At 41.9% G+C, this 20,157-nt stretch overlaps 1 protein-coding gene across 1 annotated transcript; it reads left to right on the top strand.

Moving 5' to 3' along the window:
• The first annotated feature begins 125 nt into the window (after positions 1 to 125).
• On the top strand, positions 126 to 19,940 carry LOC146960174 (cleavage and polyadenylation specificity factor subunit 3-like). The gene is made up of 11 exons (XM_085772553.1): positions 126 to 139; positions 359 to 536; positions 7,125 to 7,214; positions 7,351 to 7,501; positions 9,157 to 9,332; positions 9,952 to 10,110; positions 11,126 to 11,272; positions 12,288 to 12,440; positions 12,544 to 12,652; positions 16,320 to 16,418; positions 19,732 to 19,940. Exons 1-11 carry the CDS (start codon positions 126 to 128, stop codon positions 19,923 to 19,925), a joined length of 1,470 nt encoding a protein of 489 aa, XP_085628679.1. The 3' UTR covers positions 19,926 to 19,940.
• Positions 19,941 to 20,157: the final 217 nt, after the last annotated feature.

Here is a 20,157-nt window from a genome sequence, read left to right as displayed (position 1 = left end):
CACGTGTAGTTTTTTGGTTATTGTTAGATGATTTGATCAGATCTGATCCAAGAGCATTTGTTGTTGTGAGTCTGTCCCTCACACACCTTGTGCTTCTGAAAGTAAACTGTAAATTATCAGTCAACATGTTGTTGTCAAGGTAACATGAAAGGGGGTAGGTGCTGTTCCATTCATGTTTATAGTATCTGGACCCTCACAGACTCTCACACTCAGTCACTTTACAGCTGACAAAGAGAGAGGGAGTGATGCTGCCTGTCGCTCAGGTGGAGCTGTGACGGAGCTGTGTGTTGATGCTGTGTGTGTGTGTGCGTGTGTGTGTGTGTGTGTGTGTGTGTGTGTGTGTGTGTGTGTGTGACAGTAACATCTCGGCAGACGACATGCTCTACACGGAGACGGACCTGGAGGACAGCATGGAGAAGATCGAGACCATCAACTTCCACGAGGTGAAGGAAGTGGCCGGCATCAAGTTCTGGTGTTACCACGCCGGACACGTGCTGGGCGCCGCCATGTTCATGATCGAGATCGCCGGCGTCAAGGTAACGGACGCTCACCGCCACTCACATGACTCAGCTGTTCAACCCTCTGTTGGTGTTTTGTTTTTTGCTTTTTTACTTTATTTTGCAAATAAATCGATGTACAAACCAATAAGGCAAATAGTAAACTTGTAAATATAAATAAATACAAAACATAAGATATAAGAGCATGAAATAAAATAAACAAACATCAAATAAACAAGACAAAGAAAAGAAAGTATGTACAGTAAAGTAAATAAATTAGAAAAATTAAACATTTCAATCAATAATCGATGTGACCAGATCAATAAACTGAGTCTGACAAACAGGAAATCAGAAGTAAGGCTTCTAAAACATGCAGCATCCCTTCAAAATAAAAGCATGGAAATACAAATCCTTTTAAAAAAAGAAACTGTTTTTAACACCGTGTTGTCCTGCACTTTATCGTCATCATGTCTAAATGGAAGCGCATATTGATAAGTAATTTCATCAACTCACAAAAAATATTCCCAGAATGCACCTCTTCACCTAAACTTCATTATCACATAATATCACATTATGTAAATTATAAACATATGAATCGCAGTGATTCACTCTCTCTGCTGCGACAAAGAACAGATGTTATTATGATTTATTTATCTTAGTTGGAGCAGAAACAGTGAAGATTAAAACGCAGCTGTGTTTTGATTAAAAAGTGATTGATTGAAAATCCTAATCAATAATCACAGACTTCAGGCTCCAGAGTCAATTTCTCTTCATTTGATGAGCAAAATAAACTGTTTAAAGACGTCGCCTCGGGCTTTAAGTTGAAGGATGGTTTTATAATTTTAACATTTTGTTGAATAATCCAATTAATAATAAACAAATGTATACTTTTAGATCATTTTATTCATTTGTATGTTGTGTTAATCCTATATATGCTGGTGTTGATGTATAATTAATTCAAATATCATGACAAGGAGAGTTTGAAGGTGATCCGTGACTAAATCTGAAGTTAATTCCCATCTACTGATTACCTTGTTTTAACCAGTCAACAGGCCTCCTGAGGTGTGTGTATATTAACCTACACCTGAAATACACAGCATCATAAAATATGCATGCACTTAAACTTTTATATGAAATAACAGGGTATCCACGGGGTCTTAAAAAGTCTAAAATTTGAAAATCTAAATTTTAGGCCTTAAAATGTCTTAAATTTGTTGAATTATTGTGTTCAAGTCTTAAATAATTTTAGACAGGTCTTACATTTTCTTATGCCCACCATGGACGAGCATTTCACTCGCATTTGCCCCTAAAAAAAAATACATGTGTGAACCAGGAAAATCACAAAAAGAAAGAGCACAACCTGCGATTGGTCAAAAACTACAAATCCCACAATTCTCTGGCCTCAACAATAACAGTAGTTAGTGTAAGTAAGGGAGAGTGGAGCTGTCGGTGAAAAGAGGAAACAACGCCACGTCTGGTCCTGTTCTATGTTGTTCGTTCACACCGTCACCGTTTATTCGTTACGTCCGCGGTGTAAAAGGCCGTGACGCAAAGACGCGATTAGGCGCGAGACGCGATTAGGCGCGCGACGCGGTAGACGCGACTTTTTTTTTTTGCGACGCAATACACCCGATTTGTTTTGGGCGACGGGACCTTCGCGTCTTCGTCTATTTCATCGTGTTTGGTGGGAAGACCCACAAGGGGCTTCCCACCAAACACGAGGAACGCTTTTTTTTCGCTCGAGTTGTGACGCGCGACCAAACGCGAGATACGCGGTTTGACGCTCTTTTTGACTCGTGTCAAAAAAAAATTCACGAGCCCGCCAACAACTTTTTTTTTTTTTCAAAGCAGGTTCAACTGGACTTAGTTATTTGTCTAGGAAGACGTTTCACCTCTCATCCAAGAGGCTTCATCAGTTCATGTAGCATCTGACCAGGCTGGGACTGGTCCAACTAACTGGTCTGGAGACTCAGTATAAGTCCAGTTGCTTTCGATTTAACCTCCTTTGAAATACTATGACCTGGACAAATGAGAATATGCACAGGCCTACAACAACATTTCTGCTCTCATCGACCATGGTTGAGGTCACAACGCTGCTCTGTAGCTGCTCTGGAAGTCCGAGACACTGAGGCCAAACGCCGCCGTCGCTTCTGATCCATGTCGGCGAGTTCCGGGCTGATGAGCTACAGAGACTTTAGAGTCAAAGGAGCAGTGCGTCGCTGTGTCGGACTGTTTGGATTTAATGAAGAAGCTGCACAGAGTCAGGTGAGCAGAAGCTGCCCCCCCCCCCCCCTCACCGTGGAGCCGCTGCTGTCTCACAGCCGCCACCGACCCCTAGAATAAAACACCACCGACCCCTAGCGTGACGCACAGTATACTGTTATGAGACACATTATGCATCCCAACTGTCTTTTTTTTTAGAGGATTTTTTTTTTTAACCAAGAATGCGAAAAATCATGATCCAGGGGCCAAAATTCGAAACAAATATATTTTTAATCATAATTCTCATTAAAATGGTAAATGGTAAATGGACTTGCACTTATATAGCGCTTTTCTAGTCTCTTGGACCACTCAAAGCGCTTTACAATGTAATGGTCACATTCACCCTTTCACACACATTCATACAGCGCTGTAGCGCAGGAATCTAACCATTCACACACATTCATGCCCCGATGGACACATCGGAGGGCAAGTGTGGGTTCAGTGTCTTGCCCAAGGACACTTCGACATGTTGCCAGGAGGAGCCTGGAATCGAACCACCGACCTTCCAGTTAGTGAACGACCCGCTCTACCTCCTGAGCCACAGCCGCCCCAAAAACATTTACATTTATTCAAACATTAAAATACAGTAAAGATTTTTTTATTTTTTTTTTAGAAACATTATATGTGTAAATAAACCACGAAAAAAAAACAAGTGCCTTAAACTCAGAGGATTTTCATCCACACAGGAAGTAGATCGAACATCTCAGGGATCCACTTGCACCATGAGGATGAACTGATTTTTAATAAACCTAAATGAAAAAACAACAATTAAAATGTTTAGTTTTTGTTAAATGCAAAAGCCGACAGCTTAGAGGACGGATCCACAGATTTCTTCTTCTTGGTGTTGTTTTCATCTGCTTCATTTTGTCCATTTTCCTCCTCCCCTTCTCCTCCTCTTTTCCTCTTCTTCAACTCGGCTGCGTCTCCACTCTGGCCTTTGGCTCTATCTGTCCACGACAGTCGCTCCTCGGCTGACAGCGTCCTGAACCGTCCCATCGCCTCTTTGATGACGTCCGTCTCCTCCAGGTCTCCTGATGTCGGTTTAATGTAAACAGATTGAGCTGATACGCGAGAGTAATGTGACAGCGGGGCAGTGCTGCAGCTGCTGTGCTGTGATGGACCTGATCAGACTGGTGGTGGTCCACAGTGAATCAGTCCCAGATCCTCCACCGTCAGCAGATCCCCCGAAAGCCCCCGCAAATAATACATCGACAAGAAGTTAAGTGGCAAGTTGCACCTTTTCGTCGGCTTATTATTTGCGGATTTTTTTTTTTATAGCCTATATAACGTCACTGCAACATGCGGCTCTCAGTGCTTGTCGGTGTTGTGTCTATAAATTGTGAAATAACTTTTCCTCAATAGAAATATGAGACGTGGTCGATAGGTTTCATTCATCCATGTTTTGGCAGACAATACAAATAACCAATGATAATGAGATTTCCACCGCGTCGAACCAATCATGTGGCTGGAATAGAGCCAGTCAACAGTAACATGTGCATTTGTTTGGGTTGCTGCAGATGTGCACATCAGCTGACACCGCCAGAGAGAGACACATAACAGCCGCTTCAAGGAGACTAGCGGACTTTTTTTTTTTTTTAATAGCCTCTTCATTCATCTTGGGCGGGGGGCGGTGCGCCGTCTTATAATGTTACAGAAAACCCTGCATTATGTTTTTTACAACTCGTGTTCCTACACTATAGAGACAACTTGCTGTTGGCTCTATATTTCAAGAAACTTGTTTTCTGTTTAAAAGGCACAATTCACCCATCTTTTAACCGGGTAGTTACGTCTCCAGTCTGTCGAGCGGGCGAGCGCACAGCTGATGTGCTTCCATGACAACAGACGCACGGATTCAGTGTGGACAGAGAGCGTCAGATGTGACGCGATTGTCGGACGCTCGTTCGCGTCGCATCCAGTTAGGACACGGTGTGAGCAGCCACATCCACTGCGCTCTGGATCAGCTGATCGGTGCTCAGGTGACGTTAGATCTTCACTTTTTTAAACTCATACAAAGTGCAGCCAAACAGCAGGCTGAAGAGAGAGGACCAGCAGCAGCAGCAGCAGCTCTGACAGCTCCTCTGTGGCGCTGCAGACAGGCTGCAGGTGAGCTGGCCTGAGAGCAGAGTGCCGTCTCTTTTTTTTTTTTTTTTTTTAGCAGCCTTTGTTACAGATAGGCTACATGTCCATGTGCATGTGCATGAGAACTGATTTTGAATCGAAGAGACACCCAAATATTCACATCCTTCAGTCCAGGCTTTTGAAAAGAGAGTAGCCTATAAAATCAGCTTCATGTAGCAGTTTACTTTAAAATGGTTCGAATATATTGCTGCTGAGTAAATCTGAAACATGTGATGTGCATTTTTTTGGGGGAAATATGGCTTCTGATATAATAGTCTGTAGACATCATCATCATTCAACGTTTTCACATGGTCTGGTGTTAATAAAGCAAACTAAAAATCGCAAAAAGAAAATCAAGAATCGGTTGAATCGAAAATCGATTTTGAATCGAATCGTGACCCTAAAAGTCGGAATCGAATCGTGAGCCACCCAAAGATTCACATCCCTAGTACAGAGACCTGCCACAGTGTCATGGTGCATTAATATAAACTTCAACCTCAGAGCTGTCAGTCCTCAGACTGTCCTGACTGTCCCTGAACATCACACAGGGATGCAAACAGCGCGCCGAAAAGCGAAACTCGCTTTTTTCATGACCAATTGACCCTTCGCCAACTCCTCCCACAAACGGCTATTGTCCAATCCTACGTTAGCAACCGTAACTATAGGCCTGGCAAGCTTTCCGCAGTGAGTCATTACGTTTGCTTTTGTGGACACATTTTGAGACTAGGACGAAAAACATTTGTTTGTAGAGAAGGATGTTGTTGCTGCTGCTGCTACTACGGCGGCGGCGGCGGCGGCAGAAGCAATATAGAGATGTTCAGATATGAGCGGACTTTTTTTTTCGACTTGAGCAAGTGTAGATATGGGGAAAACCATATGTTCACCTCCGAAATGACAGCTGTACTTTTAGGGCTTTTACCTGGGCTTTTAGGGCTTTTACCTGGGCTTTTAGGGCTTTTACCTGGGCTTTTAGGCGAGGGATCCTCCAGGCAGGGACTGCTTTCACTGACTGATACAGCGGTGGGAGAAAACAAAACAGCAGCGAAAACTGTATGTGGTTCACAATCGCCCAAAAACTTAGAGTTTGACAACGTTTCATGACCAGTGAGATGACCTAAGTCTTGGTGGGTTGATAGACGGTAAAATTACCGGTCCTTACTGCTGCTCTGTACATTGTCCAGTCGTGTCGTTGAACAGATGTTTTATCCTCCTGCGCGAGTCACGTCACTGAAAACTATGAATGATCTTTGTGATTTCTTCTCTCTATTATCTCAGAACAGTTTATCCAGAAATTTGCTGATATTTCCTTTGAAATCGATACCAAATACTGCCAGGAGCATGGCTGGGAGTGAAAGCTTGCCCGGCGTAGCAACAGTAACCAAGGGGGCGGGGCTTACGCGAAGGGTCAATTAGGTGACTTGTGTGAATCGTTCAGATCCGAAGAGTTTTTGTTTTGAGGGGGGGGGGGTCTCAGCGTCTCAGCTGGGGTCAGTAAAATGTTTTTCTAACAGGCTGACAGTGACAATCACGTGAGGCGAACTCATTCATGGTCTCTGATTATACTGATAACAGCCGTCCTCCAATGTAGACGCGCGACATGCACGCACGTTACCCAAAGCGGTGACGCCGTTTTTTCCCCCCGTGCACGTCCGCGGCGCACAGCTCCACGGACGTGCACGGTTCCCTACGTTGCTGTGTCAGGCAGGTGTTTCCATGGAGCTCTGCCCCGTTTCAGAGGTGAAGGAAGCCCTGAGTGGAAAGACGTCGCCTCCGCCATGTAGAATGTGTTCAATTAAAGTGAAACTAACACATTATATAGGCCTATATGTCCATTACACACCGAATGGGATGTTAAATCCCATGTCTTTATTTCTTCAGTTTATTTTAATAGTAATAATTATGACTAACATTCAGTGAAGACCTAAAAATCAGTATCTCCAAAATTGAAATATTGCAATGGTTTTTATTTTTTTAAAGCATTTTTAATATAGAAATGTTGGCCTTCTGAAAACTGTCCATCTATATGCACTCAATACTTGGTTGGGGTTGAACTACTGGAAATTGACTTTTCTGTGATATTGTTAATGGTGAGCCCCCCCCCCCCCGCCAGACAATACCTCTCTTTTTTGGTCCTGACCCGTTTGCATCCCTGTGTGTGTGTGTGTGTGTGTGTGTGTGTGTGTGTGTGTGTGTGTGTGTGTGTGTGTGTGTGTGTGTGTGTGTGTGTGTGTGTGTGTGTGTGTGTAGTTGTTGTACACAGGAGACTTCTCCCGTCAGGAGGACAGACACTTGATGGCGGCGGAGATCCCCAGCGTCAAACCAGACATCCTCATCACCGTGAGTGGAAGCATTCAAACCGTTCAAACTTTATTTAAACACAGAGCACAGACACTTAACATTGAACCTGTGTGTGTTTGTTGTGTGTGTGTGTGTGTGTGTGTGTGTGTTTGTTGTGTGTGTGTGTGTGTGTCAGGAGTCGACCTACGGGACTCACATCCACGAGAAGCGGGAGGAGCGAGAGGCTCGGTTCTGCAACACGGTCCACGACATCGTCAACAGAGAAGGTCGATGTCTGATCCCCGTGTTCGCTCTGGGCCGAGCGCAGGAGCTGCTGCTCATCCTCGGTGAGACCACGGCAACAACGACGCCATGACGACGCACGGCGACCTAAGAGTGGCGCTTTCCCTTCAGCTGAGGGAAAAATAAATTCAGGCTTCAAGTTTTATTTACAAGATTAAACTAAGGGACGTGTTTCTGTCTATGGATCACACCGAAACATTTTCATTCACCATACACACTCGTTAAAGCCCCAGTGTGTAACTTATTTGGCTTTTTAGTAGCAAAAATCTAATATTGCTTTCATAAATACGTATTTCACTGAAGTCGAATCACACCCGCATACAAATGAAAGCTTTCTGGTACCTTAGAATGAGTTGTTACAAGTCGTTACAAATACATGAGTGGGCGACGCACCGAACCGAGGCGGCCATGTTGCATCGTGACCGTAGGTAACCACGGAAACTCAGCGGAGCTGTCGGCTCGGCCTGTTAAAACTGTCACCACTGTGCAGGGCTGTTGTTAGGAATTCTGGGCCCCCTTAAAGAATACTAAAGTGGGCCCCTCCCCCTAACTTTTCCAGTTTTTTTTCTTAGACTACGTATGTATTATCATTTTTTATTCAGCCTAGTAGCCTACCTTGTTTTGATGCTAATGCAACATTACACTGCAAAAACCCAAGTATCTTACCAAGAATATTTGTCTTATTTCTAGTCAAAATGTAATTTCTAGTCAAAACAAATATCATTATACTTAAAATAAGACTCAGAATATTAAAAGTAGCTTGTTTTTTAGACACTTTTTACTTCTTTCAAGCATATTTTCACTTGGAATAAGTAGAAAAAATCTGATAGTGGAACAAGTTTTTCTTCCTTATTACAAGCACAAAAAACTTGCTTTCACTGGCAGATTTTTCTACTTATTTCAAGTGAAAATTAGTTTGAAACAAGTGAAAATTATCTAAAAACAAGTTAATTTTTAGGTTATGAGTCTTATTTTAAGTGGAAAGAGATTAGTTTTGACTAGAAATGAGACATTTGGACAAGAAATAAGACAAATATTCTTGGAAAGATGTTGAGTTTTTACAGTGTACTATGAGTATAGTCAGGGTCTTACACAGAATAAATCAGTCATACAAAGATTAGACTACTGGGGTTTTTTATGGGCCCCACTGGGCGCTGGGCCCCTAGAATTATCATCACCTTTCTCCCCTATACAACGGCCCTGCCACTGTGTAGTGTGAGGAAGGACGGAGGCACTGGTGTTGCATTCAGGTGCAGTCAGGCAGACGGCCGTCGGCAAACCAACCGGATGTCATTTTACTCGACGAGAGAAAGACGGTAAAACGTGGGTCAGGTAAACAATACGACATCACCATGACAACATATTGTCACGCCTGTATTGTTTTGCCTCGTGCTGGCGGACCACTTGTTTACATAGACGCTTGTTTATCCTGTTACATGCAGCGTCTGTTGTCTGTCTGACGTCTGCCCGATTTCACGTGAATGCAACATCAAGAATACGTTCAGATATGCAACCGCACTGCTAGATGGGGGGAATTCCTACATACTATACCTTTAAAGAGGAACTATGCAAGATTTTTACCTTAAAGGGATAGTTCAACATTTTGGCAAATTGGTCCATTGCCATAATCCCTATAGTCATAGCAGTAGGTTCGTTAACTTTATTTGTGTGTGTGTGTGTGTGTGTGTGTGTGGACCAGACGAGTACTGGCAGAACCACCCGGAGCTCCACGACATCCCGATCTTCTACGCTTCGTCTCTGGCCAGGAAGTGCATGGCCGTGTACCAGACCTACATCAACGCCATGAACGACAAGATCCGCAAGGCCATCAACATCAACAACCCCTTCGTCTTCAAGCACATCAGCAACCTGAAGGTTTGTTTTGTTTTGTTTTTGTTTTTACTTTTCTGTCCTGTTTTATTGTGTCGTCAGGTTTGTTCTGTCCTTTGTTTTCTGTTTTGGTCAGTGTATTGTCAGTGTATACATTGTGTATGCTCAGGGTTGCAAAGGGGCGGAAAATTTCCAGTTTTTTATTCCAAATTGGAAAATATCCATGGGAATTATGGGAAATTATGGGAATTTATGGGGATTAACTGGAAATCTGGGGTAATTTAAACAAACTGTATCATATCCAAACCAAATTTGTTTCGTCATAAGCAGACATCCATGCAAAATAACAATACAATTAAAAAACATGACATTTCCACAGATTTATTTGTGAGTAGAACTTTATCAAGTTCTAATTCTTGTATGAACAATCAGCTATTTTACTGAACAACAAAAACATGAATGTTGAGTAAAATATTACTAATTGCTTATTAAGGGCCAACCTTCAATTTTGTAAATTTCGGATTTATTCCCGTTTATTCCCATAGAAAGTTTCCGATATTACCCGATACCCGATATTTTGCAACCCTATGTATGCTATTGCCTGTTTCCATTGTCGTTGTCGTTTGTTTTCTGACGTGTGTGTGTGTGTGTGTGTGTGTGTCAGAGCATGGACCACTTCGACGACATCGGGCCCAGCGTGGTGATGGCGTCGCCCGGCATGATGCAGAGCGGTTTGTCCCGGGAGCTGTTTGAGAGCTGGTGCACGGACAAGAGGAACGGCGTCATCATCGCCGGCTACTGCGTGGAGGGGACGCTCGCCAAGGTGGGAATCGAACCTGCGACACCTCGGGTCCCTTCTGCAGTTTTTAAAAAAAATTATTATCACCGGAAGTGAAACGTTTCCTCCACTGGTTTTAGAAATGTCAGGTCTGTGCTCACTTTTGGAGACAAGTTAAGAACAACAGAGAGTGAGAGAGTGAAATCAAATAAACAATCACAGCAATAAATAAAAATAGACAATAACAGCTGTAAAATTAGTTTGTCTGCCCCAAATGCATCTTTCTTTATTCATAACTTCTCCTTTAATCGGTATCTTATAGTTTGGAGATAATAACTGCGATGGCAAGAACAACAACACAAATAACTCTGACTGAGAACAGTGTAATTGCTGAAACAAAATCTTTTACAGTGTGTGTATCTGAATAAAATAAGACTCTTATTTAAATTATATTATTGATCGGCATCGATAGATATTCCCAGTATTGGATCAGTCCGGTCAGTTTTATTGATAATGTTGAGTTTAATGTACTTAATTGCACTCTTTGTTTATTATTCTAATAACTCTTTTTTGAAGCTTGATTATAGGGTCTATGTTTGTTTTATAAACATTTCCCCAAACTTCAACGCAGTATGTCAAATATGGAAATATAAGAGAATAATATAAAATATGCAGACATTTCTTATTCAACATGTCCCTTGTTTTATAAAGAATGGCAATGGATTTGGATATTTTTCCCTTGATATATTCTATATGAGGCTTCCAACACAGTTTATGATCAATAATTACTCCCAAAAACTTAGTTTCATATACTCTATCGATTTCCACTTGATTTAATTTTAATTTTACTTCACAATTGGTCCTAGCACCGCTAAACACCATACATTTTGTTTCTTTTCATTTAATGATAACTTATTAATATCAAACCATTTTTTAGCTGAAACAACTCTACTTCTACTGTCCTCAGCACTTCCTTCAAATCCTCCCCTGAACAATATACATTAGTGTCATTACATACATTAGTGTATGTGTGTAATATGTGTGTGTATGTGTGTTGCAGCACATCATGACGGAGCCTGATGAGATCGCCACCATGTCGGGACAGAAGCTTCCTCTCAAGATGTCGGTCGACTACATCTCCTTCTCCGCTCACACCGACTACCAGCAGACCAGCGAGTTCATCCGGGCGCTCAAACCGCCGCACGTGGTAAAAACAACACACACACACAGACACACAGACACACACACTATTTAAATCCACACTATTTAATTAAATCCACAAAGCGATGTTCCTGGATCCTTTGGGTTTATTGCGACACACTAACAGGCAAAAACACAGTTTTTTCATGCACTGATCAATTTTGAGATTTTGGGATATTTTTCTCTCAGAAAAGTGGAAAGAAATGGTAGAAAATCCACATTAAGGTTTTTTATTTTACTTCATTTTGTCTCTTTCATCAGTAGATTTCTCCTAAATTCACCAAAAGTTATGTCAGGTATCACTGTAAAGCTCCCTCTCTCTCCTGAACAATTATGTGGATCCAAAAATTGTCGTTTCCTCCGTATCCGCGACCAATCGTAAAAGTGCGATTCACATTAATGATCTATGGAATTTTACAGTACAAATCTTTAAAGGCCGTTTTCTCAAAATGAGTTTTTCCTCAGACTCTGGACCCGAAATCTCCACTTCAGCAGCACTTAAAGACACCTAACCTTCCAGTTTTATTCCTGTCTATATTCTGAAGGTTTTTACAGAGGGGATTGTTGATATATCATCCACAGCCTGATTTATACAACATTTTACTCCTAAAAACATGGCGATATTTGAATTTTTAGGGCTGGTGACAGTATTTTCTCATTTACAGAGTGATAAAGAGAGATATCCAAAATCCTCCTCTGTAAAAACTTCTGACTCTAATATGTCAACAAAATAAAACAAGAATTTTGAAAGTAGCTTTATCTGTTGTTCAGATTTCTGTTCTGGAAATGTATGCAAATTAGCGCATATTTCATCAGATATTGCCTCATTTACATATTTAAACATAAAACTTGACAAAACTTGTAATACAAAAAATATTTGTCTTAATGTGAGTGATAAACTTGGGAAGTTTCATGGTGATATCTGTTAGTTTAAATTTCTACCCTATTCACCTGTAGTGTCCCACCTTAATGCAGTTTGTGTGTGTGTGTGTGTGTGTGTGTGTGTGTGTGTGTGTGTGCAGATCCTGGTGCACGGCGAGCAGAACGAGATGGCCCGGCTGAAGGCGGCTCTGATCCGAGAGTACGAAGACAACGACGAGGTTCACATCGAAGTCCACAACCCGCGAAACACTGAAGCCGTGACGCTGAACTTCAGAGGAGAGAAACTGGCCAAGGTGTGTGTGTCTGTGTGTGTGTGTGTTGTTGTTGTGTTGTTGTATTGGTGTGGGCCGTGTTGTTAACTCCCAGCATGCTTTGCTCCGCTGTGCTGTGCTGCAGGTGATGGGCGTGCTGGCGGATGAGAAGTGCTCTCAGGGTCAGAGAGTCTCTGGGATCCTGGTGAAGAGAAACTTCAGTTACCACATCCTGACGCCGTCCGACCTCTCCAGTCAGTCTGCGTGTGTGTGTGTGTGTGTGTGTGTGTGTGTGTGTGTGTGTGTGTGTGTGTGTGTATTGTCAAACACTTATTATAATTGATGAATGTTTAATGTTTTTGATCCGTCAACAAATGTTTCAAGCTGCTTCTGTCACAGAAAGTAAACCTCAACATCTGGACTGATTGGTTGGTTGGTTGGTTGATAGAAAGAAAGAAAGAAAGAAAGAAAGAAAGAAAGAAAGAGTGAAGGAAAGAAAGAAAAAGAGAGAAAGAGGTGGAAAGAAAGACAATAGCTGGGTTTCCATCCAAGTCGTATCGAATTTAAAAGAGGATTTTGTGAAAATGCGCAAAAAGCAAAGCGAATTTATGCCCGTTTCCATTCATTAGTGTTTTGCGATTAGGAGGAGTGCGCTGTGAGATTACGTCATAAGAGAGCGTGAATGTATCCAACAGTTGACACTCAGCTGACACTCAACATCATGGACAATTTACGTACTTTCCGGACTATAGACGCACCTGTATAATCCGCACCAGCTACATTTTAAAAGAAAATACATATATAGGCCGCACTTTAGGTTTTCATGTTGTAACATGAGATATTTACACAGAAAGACAGTAGGAACTGTGACAGTCCGCTCGCTTTTCCGCTGTTTTGGTTATGCTCAATTCGCATAATCTGTTTCCATCACAAAAACTCGCATTTCCTTTATTCGATACGCTGACAAATCCACCCCCTCCAAGCGTATAAACTTTTATGCGCATTTACTGCCTTTATTCGAATTTCTGGCGTTTCCATTCAAGTATTTATTCGCATTTTCACAAAATGCGCATAAGAAAAGGTGGATGGAAACCCAACTAATGAAAGATTGAAAGAAAATGCAAGAAAGGAAGACCAAGAAAATAATAATCAGAAGGAAAGAAACGAAGAAAAAAGAAAGAGGGAAGATAAAGAAAGAGAGAAAGAAAAGAAACAGGAAAAAAGGAAGATCAAGAAAGAAATAATCAAAAGGAAAGAAAATAGAGAGAAAGAAAAGAAACAAAAAGGGCAAAGAAAGAAAAAGATAGTAGGAAGAAAAAAGAAAGAAGAAATACTTAAGAAAAAAAGAGGGAAGGAAATGAAGAAAAAGAGAGAAAGAGGAGGAAAGAAAGACAATGAAAGATTGAAAGAAAACACAAGAAAAATAATCAGAAGGAAAGAAACAAAGAAAAAAGAGAGAAAGAAAAAAAACAAAAAAGGCAAAGAAAGAAAAACATAGTAGGAAGAAAAAAGACGAGCAGAAAGAGAGAAGAAATACTTAGAAATACAGAAGAGAGAGAAGTGACAAAAAAGTAAAGAAAAAGAAAGACAGAGTGAAGAAAAGGATGAAGACAGAAAGAGAAGTAGAGACATGAACGATGGAGTGACTAACAGAGTTCAAGGTCAAGGTCAAGTTTATTTATATAGCACCTTGAACCAAAGTGCTTTACAGTTAAAACAATTTCAATTACAGTTTAAACATCAGATAAAAACACAATAATAAAAGCACAATAAATAAAATAAACATTGGATAAAACATTGGATAAAAGCACAACATACAATAAAACTGTAATGATAAAACAATCGGTCAAGGGTTAAAAGCCTGGGAGAAGAGGTGGGTTTTCAATAGAGATTTAAAATGTACTAAGTTTGGAGCTGTTCTGATTGGGAATGGCAGGCTATTCCAGAGTTTAGGAGCGGCGACTGCAAAAGCTCGATCGCCTCTTGTTTTTAATCTTGACTTTGGTGTGCTGAGGAGGAATTGGTCAGCTGACCGTGATGTTCTGCTTAGAGTGTGGGGAACAAGCAGGTCACTTAAATAAAGGGGAGCCAAGCCATTCATGGCTTTAAAGGTCAACAATAAAATTTTAAAATTTATCCTCTGGCAAACAGGAAGCCAGTGGAGAGACCTCAACACTGGGGTTATATGCTCGGTTTTCCTAGTACTTGTTAAAAGGCGAGCGGCCGCATTTTGGACTAGCTGGAGACGCTGGATAGAGGACTGGTCTAGGCCCACATACAGAGCATTGCAGTAGTCCAGCCGGTTGGTAATAAAAGCATGCACCACTTTTTCTAAGTCGCCCGGGGGAATGTAGGCTTTTATTTTGCTTATTAATCTCAATTGAAAGAAGCTTGAGCTGACCACAGATGAAATTTGTTTTCTAAATTTAAAAGAGTTATCGAGGTGCACTCCAAGACTTTTCACAGAGTTACGTGTATGGATGGGTTCATCCCCCAATGACAGCGGGGAGCCAAACACAATGAATTCAGTCTTGCTCTCATTTAGTTTTAAAAAGTTTGATGACAGCCACAACTTGACTTCATTCAGACAATCAAGCAGAGGTTGCAATGCACCTTTGCTTTTAATTTTAACGGGCATGTATATCTGAACATCATCAGCAAAGCAATGGAACGAGACATTATGCTTTTTAAATATAGAACCTAGGGGCAACATATATAATGAAAATAGGGTGGGGCCCAGAACCGAACCCTGGGGGACACCACATACGAGCGGGGCATGTCCAGATGAGTAATCTCCCAAAATTGAAAAAGTCCTGTCCGTCAGGTAGGAGTTGAACCATTTCAGAGCAGAGCCCCTGATCCCAACATAACTCTCCAGGCGGGACAGGAGGATATTGTGGTCGACTGTGTCGAAAGCAGCCGTTAAGTCGAGAAGAACAAGGACTGCCGAGTGACCAGAGTCGACTGCTAAGATCAGGTCATTAAAAATCTTTAAAAGAGCTGTCTCAGTACTATGAAGCTGTTTAAAACCAGATTGAAATTTTTCATGGATACCATGTTGATCTAAAAAATCTTGAAGCTGTGATAAAACAACTTTCTCTAAGTTAGAGAGTACAGTGGGATTGAGATTTTTGTTTTTTAACAGTGGTTCTACAACAGCATGTTTAAAGTGAGCAGGAACACAACCAGATACAAGACACGTATTTATCAATGAGAGGATTGATGTCCCCACTGTGTCGAAAACCTCCTTCAACAGGCGAGAGGGAATGTTATCAGAAGGGCAGTTAGTAGGGCGGAGATGGTGGACAACTTCTTGTAGAGCTGCCAGTGAGATTGGCTCAAAATGATCCAACACTGCTGGGCACATAGATACAATATGAGGGTCAAGATCACTGGAACTGGTCAACAAAGATCTGAGGACAGATATTTTCTCAGCAAAAAATCTTAAAAATCTATCACAGAGGATGGGCGAAGGTGTGACTATGACTGCGTCGCACGGATTGGCCAAAGAATTAAAGGCACTGAACAATACCTGTGGCCTATGACAGTTTTTTGAGATTAATTGAGATTAATTGAGACTCCTCCTCTCCTTCCTCCTCCTCCTCCCTCCTCTTCCTCCCTCCTCCTCCTCCTCCTCCTCCTCCTCCTCTCCTTCCTCCTCCTCCTCCCTCCTCTTCCTCCCTCCTCCTCCTCCTCTTCCTCCTCCTCCTCCTCTCCTTCCTCCCCCTTCCTCTTCCTCCCTCCTCCTCTCCTCCTCCTCCTCCTCCCTCCTCCTCCCCCTCTCTTCCTCCTCCTCCTCTCCTCCTCCTCCTCCTCCTCCTCCTCCTCCTCCTCCTCTCCTCCTCCTCCTCCTCCTCCTCCTCCCCCTTCCTCCTCCTCCTCTTCCTCCTCCTCCTCCTCCTCCTCCTCCTCCCTCCTCAGACTACACCGACCTCGCCATGGGAACGGTGAAACAGACTCAGGCGATCCCGTTCACTGGACCGATCTCTCTGCTCGTCACGCAGCTGCGCAGCCTCGCGGGTGAGTTGGCTCCGCCCCCTTCGTCCTCTAACTCCTCCTCCTCCTCTTCCTCCTCTTCCTCTTCCTCCTTCCTCCTCCTCCTCCTCCTCCTCCTCCTCCTGCAGTAGCATAGATATACAGTATATATACTGACTAGATGCCGCGTTCTGCTTCTCAGCGTACGTCAACACGGCCGCCATCTTGGTCCGGGGTTCTGACCATAGACATAATATACGTCTGACCAGCAGTCAGACCGGTCAGACCCTTGTAGAACTAAGTTCAGTGTGTTTATGCATGTGGGTGTGTGTCTGAGTATGTAAGTTGAAGAGTTCCAGTCCTTGAACTCGCGTGTTCGTTTGATGAAGTACGCAGGAGACGTTCAGTTACAACATTTTAGATATTTATTTATAAAAGAATCAACTAGGAAAAGAGATTGTGTACAGAGCTCCGGACCAGACTAAGTTTCCCTGACCAACATGCCGCAGCAGCATCAGTTCACGAAGTCTGATGCTGTCTACTGTCCCTGTCCGGTTTTATAGTTACTGATTACACAAATGCAAGATATGATGTAATTGATGTAATGTGCATCCTCATTGGCTGGAGTCCGTACGCCATGACCTCGTGTCTGACCCCAATCTCATGCTTGGTGCTGATTAGGGATGGGAATCGAAAACCGGTTCCTCTTCGGAACCGGTTCCAACTTGGATCAATTCCTGGAATCGTGTGCGTGTCTGCTTTAACGATTCCCTTATCGATTCCGTTTGGTTCAGAAACTCGCGCATTAATTGATTAATGACGTTACGTAACGTTCCGTTAAAATCAATCTTCATTATAAATGAGGGTGCTTAGTGTTTATATCCACGTGTCACCGTTTGTTCTCCCAAAATAAAGTTAGTGGCGTGTCTGTGTGGAGCGGAGCTGCTGACAGATGCAGCTGACAGTGACGTTTCTTCATCACTAACCTGTGAGCCAGAGCCACCCTCCGGTCCTCCCTCCCTCACGCCGTGAGGACAGGTCAACGTCTCCTGAACAGGCTACATGTCTATTCTTTGTGTTTTTCTCTCTTTATTCTAATCACTTCCTTTCAGGTTTTGCTCGTAGCCACGTGAAACGGTAGCTGCGCCCTGTGTCTTTTCTCTCGCGCGCTCTCTCTTTCGCTCGCTCACTCGCTCACTCCGCATAAAAACGAACGTTATGAAAACAATAACTAGTGAGAAGATACAGATGCATAAAAACTATGTAATGGAAACATTGTTAAATTCCTCCTGTGAGCACAGCTGCCCCACAGCCACAGTGGTCTAGTGTTAACCTGTCCAGGCAGGTCGGTCCTGTCTACTTTTTTAATGTCAGAGCCATTAATGCAGTGTTTTCAACCTTGGGGTTGGGACCCCATGTGGGGTCGCCTGGAATTCAAATGGGATCGCCTTAAATGTCTAGTAATTGATTAAAAATAAATAAATAAATAAATAAACTAATTATTTTTCACAATCTTAAACAACTATATTCTTGATAATTATAGATTATTGTGATGTTATATATCAAAGTGCCCATAAATCAGACCTTGCCTCACTCAACATAGCCTATAACAGACTCTGTAGATTTGTCCTTGGATGTCCTTTTCTTACTCATCACTGCACAATGTACACTAGACTCAACTGGCCAACATTGAACATGAGAAGACACATGCACTGGTTACAGCTGATATACAAATGTATTTATTTTAATTACCCATCCTATCTACAGCAGTATCTTATACCATATACAACAAGTTATCATATCAGACATTCATCGCAGCCCTTTTTTTCTGTTCCCAATGTCATTAAATCATTTGGTAGAAGAGCTTTTATGTTTAAAGCACCTGCAGATTGGAACAACCTTCCTGCTAATATCAGATCCAGTTCCTCTCTTGGTATTTTCAAGCATGCTTTGTCTTCTCATCTCATGGTGACCTGTTCCTGTTCTCACTGAAGACGCATTTCTGATTTGTTGATCTGTTACTTATCATTATATACTGTCTTTTTAGTCCCAGTGTTGACCTTTGTGGCCCTACTATGGTTGTTTTGTTTTGTCCCAATGTAGTTACAATAACTGTGGTTTGTCCTTGTTTGTACTATTGTTCTTGTCTTTTGGTTTGCTTGTTTTGTTTGTTTATTTGTCTGTTTGTTTTTCTATATTGTTGAGAACATGTTTTGTCTGTTGAATCTATGTTTGTCTATATGTTTGGACCCCCTCGAAAACGAGATGATACATCTCAAGGGGTTTTATCCAAATAAACAAATTTCAATATATTCACTTTCTTGAATAAATCAAGATAAAATAAAATGCAGCATATACAAATATCTGAGCTTGCTCATCTTGAATGAGGGTCACCAGAAATTTGTGATGTCAAAAGGGGTCATGAGCCAAAAAAGGTTGGGAACCACTGCATTAATGCAAACAAACCCATTTCTCTTTTATTCCCTCACCCAATGAGAATCGATAAGAGAATCGATAAGGAATCGAATCGATAAGCAATATCGATAATGGAATCGGAATCGCTAAATTCTTATCAATACCCATCCCTAGTGCTGATCAGCTGTTGATAGCTCCTATTAAACAAGGGACAAGAGAAAGAGAAAAGGACAAGACACGCAACCCCCTGCATTTGTCAGCCTTCCCCTATGTCAGCTGACTATCACAGTTACACTAGGTACGAAGACCAGATATCCCAATTGTTTATCAAACAACCAGTACACTCAGTCCCTGTGTGTAACTGCTACTTCCCCTGTCATGTGTAGGCTATGTCATTCTCTGGGCTGTAAGAGCAAAACACAGTAATTACACCAATTATAGAAAAGTTGATTACATGCTTCATTATTAAACTGATTGTCACGAGCTTATCATATGTCTAAGGCAAATGTCAATATCCCAAACATTATAGCAATATACGATTTTGGGGTAAATATCACAACAAAGTGTATGTTTAATACATAAAAAAAAAAATTATAAAGATTTTTTGTTGTTGTTGTATCATAAACATATGTCTGACATTTATAATAAACCAAACGGCTTGAAAATCGGTTGAATATTTGGTGAGTTATGGCGATTTTAATGGTTGATAGACGTCTGCCTCTGTTGACTAGTGCAGGAAGTAGACACAGCTTCCCCCTGACCAAGATGGCCGCCGCGTTGACGCATTCCACTCAATAGAGTTGCCTAGGAACGCGGCATCTAGTCAGTATATATATATCTATGCTGCAGTAGAAGCTGTAACTTCCTGTTTCCTCTGTGTGTGTGTGTGTGTGTGTGTGTGTGTGTGTGTGTGTGTGTGTGTGTGTGTGTGTGTGTGTTTCAGGCGACGTGGAGCAGGTCGAGGGGACGGAGAAAATCACGGTGAAGATCTTTAAGAGCATCACGCTGGTTCACGAGGCCGGGATGGTCGTACTGGAGGTCGGACACTCGAACGCAACACGACACTTTTTACACTCATCATCCACCACATGTCGCCTGAAGTGGCTAAAACTGACCTGTTTGTCAAAACTTTATTAACTCTGAGCACACGAACACGTCCGTTTTTATTTAAACCAGTTTAGAAACATTAAATATACAGTTTATAACATGGTTATGTAGCTGCAGTCAGGTTTTATTAAAGCTCAGTATTTGTTCTACATGTTTATTTCAAACTATTTTGTATATTTTATCATTTTATTTATGTTTTTAGACACAGATCTCACTCAGACCTGGTTACAGATACATTATTAACCAGTTATTACATGTTAAT

This window comes from Trachurus japonicus, unplaced genomic scaffold, assembly GCF_045865225.1.
Source record: "Trachurus japonicus isolate A0001 unplaced genomic scaffold, Traja_1.0 AP030635.1".
Classification (NCBI taxonomy): domain Eukaryota; kingdom Metazoa; phylum Chordata; class Actinopteri; order Carangiformes; family Carangidae; genus Trachurus; species Trachurus japonicus.
Note: the sequence above shows the minus strand (reverse complement) of the source record. Positions and strands in the feature narration are given on the sequence as shown.

Excerpts from the sequence above, each read along its gene's own strand:
- LOC146960174 (XM_085772553.1), top strand. Across the intron at positions 11,273-12,287 it reads CGCTCAAACCGCCGCACGTG|ATCCTGGTGCACGGCGAGCA; the intron begins GTAAAAACAACA and ends GTGTGTGTGCAG. Across the intron at positions 12,441-12,543 it reads GAGGAGAGAAACTGGCCAAG|GTGATGGGCGTGCTGGCGGA; the intron begins GTGTGTGTGTCT and ends GCTGTGCTGCAG.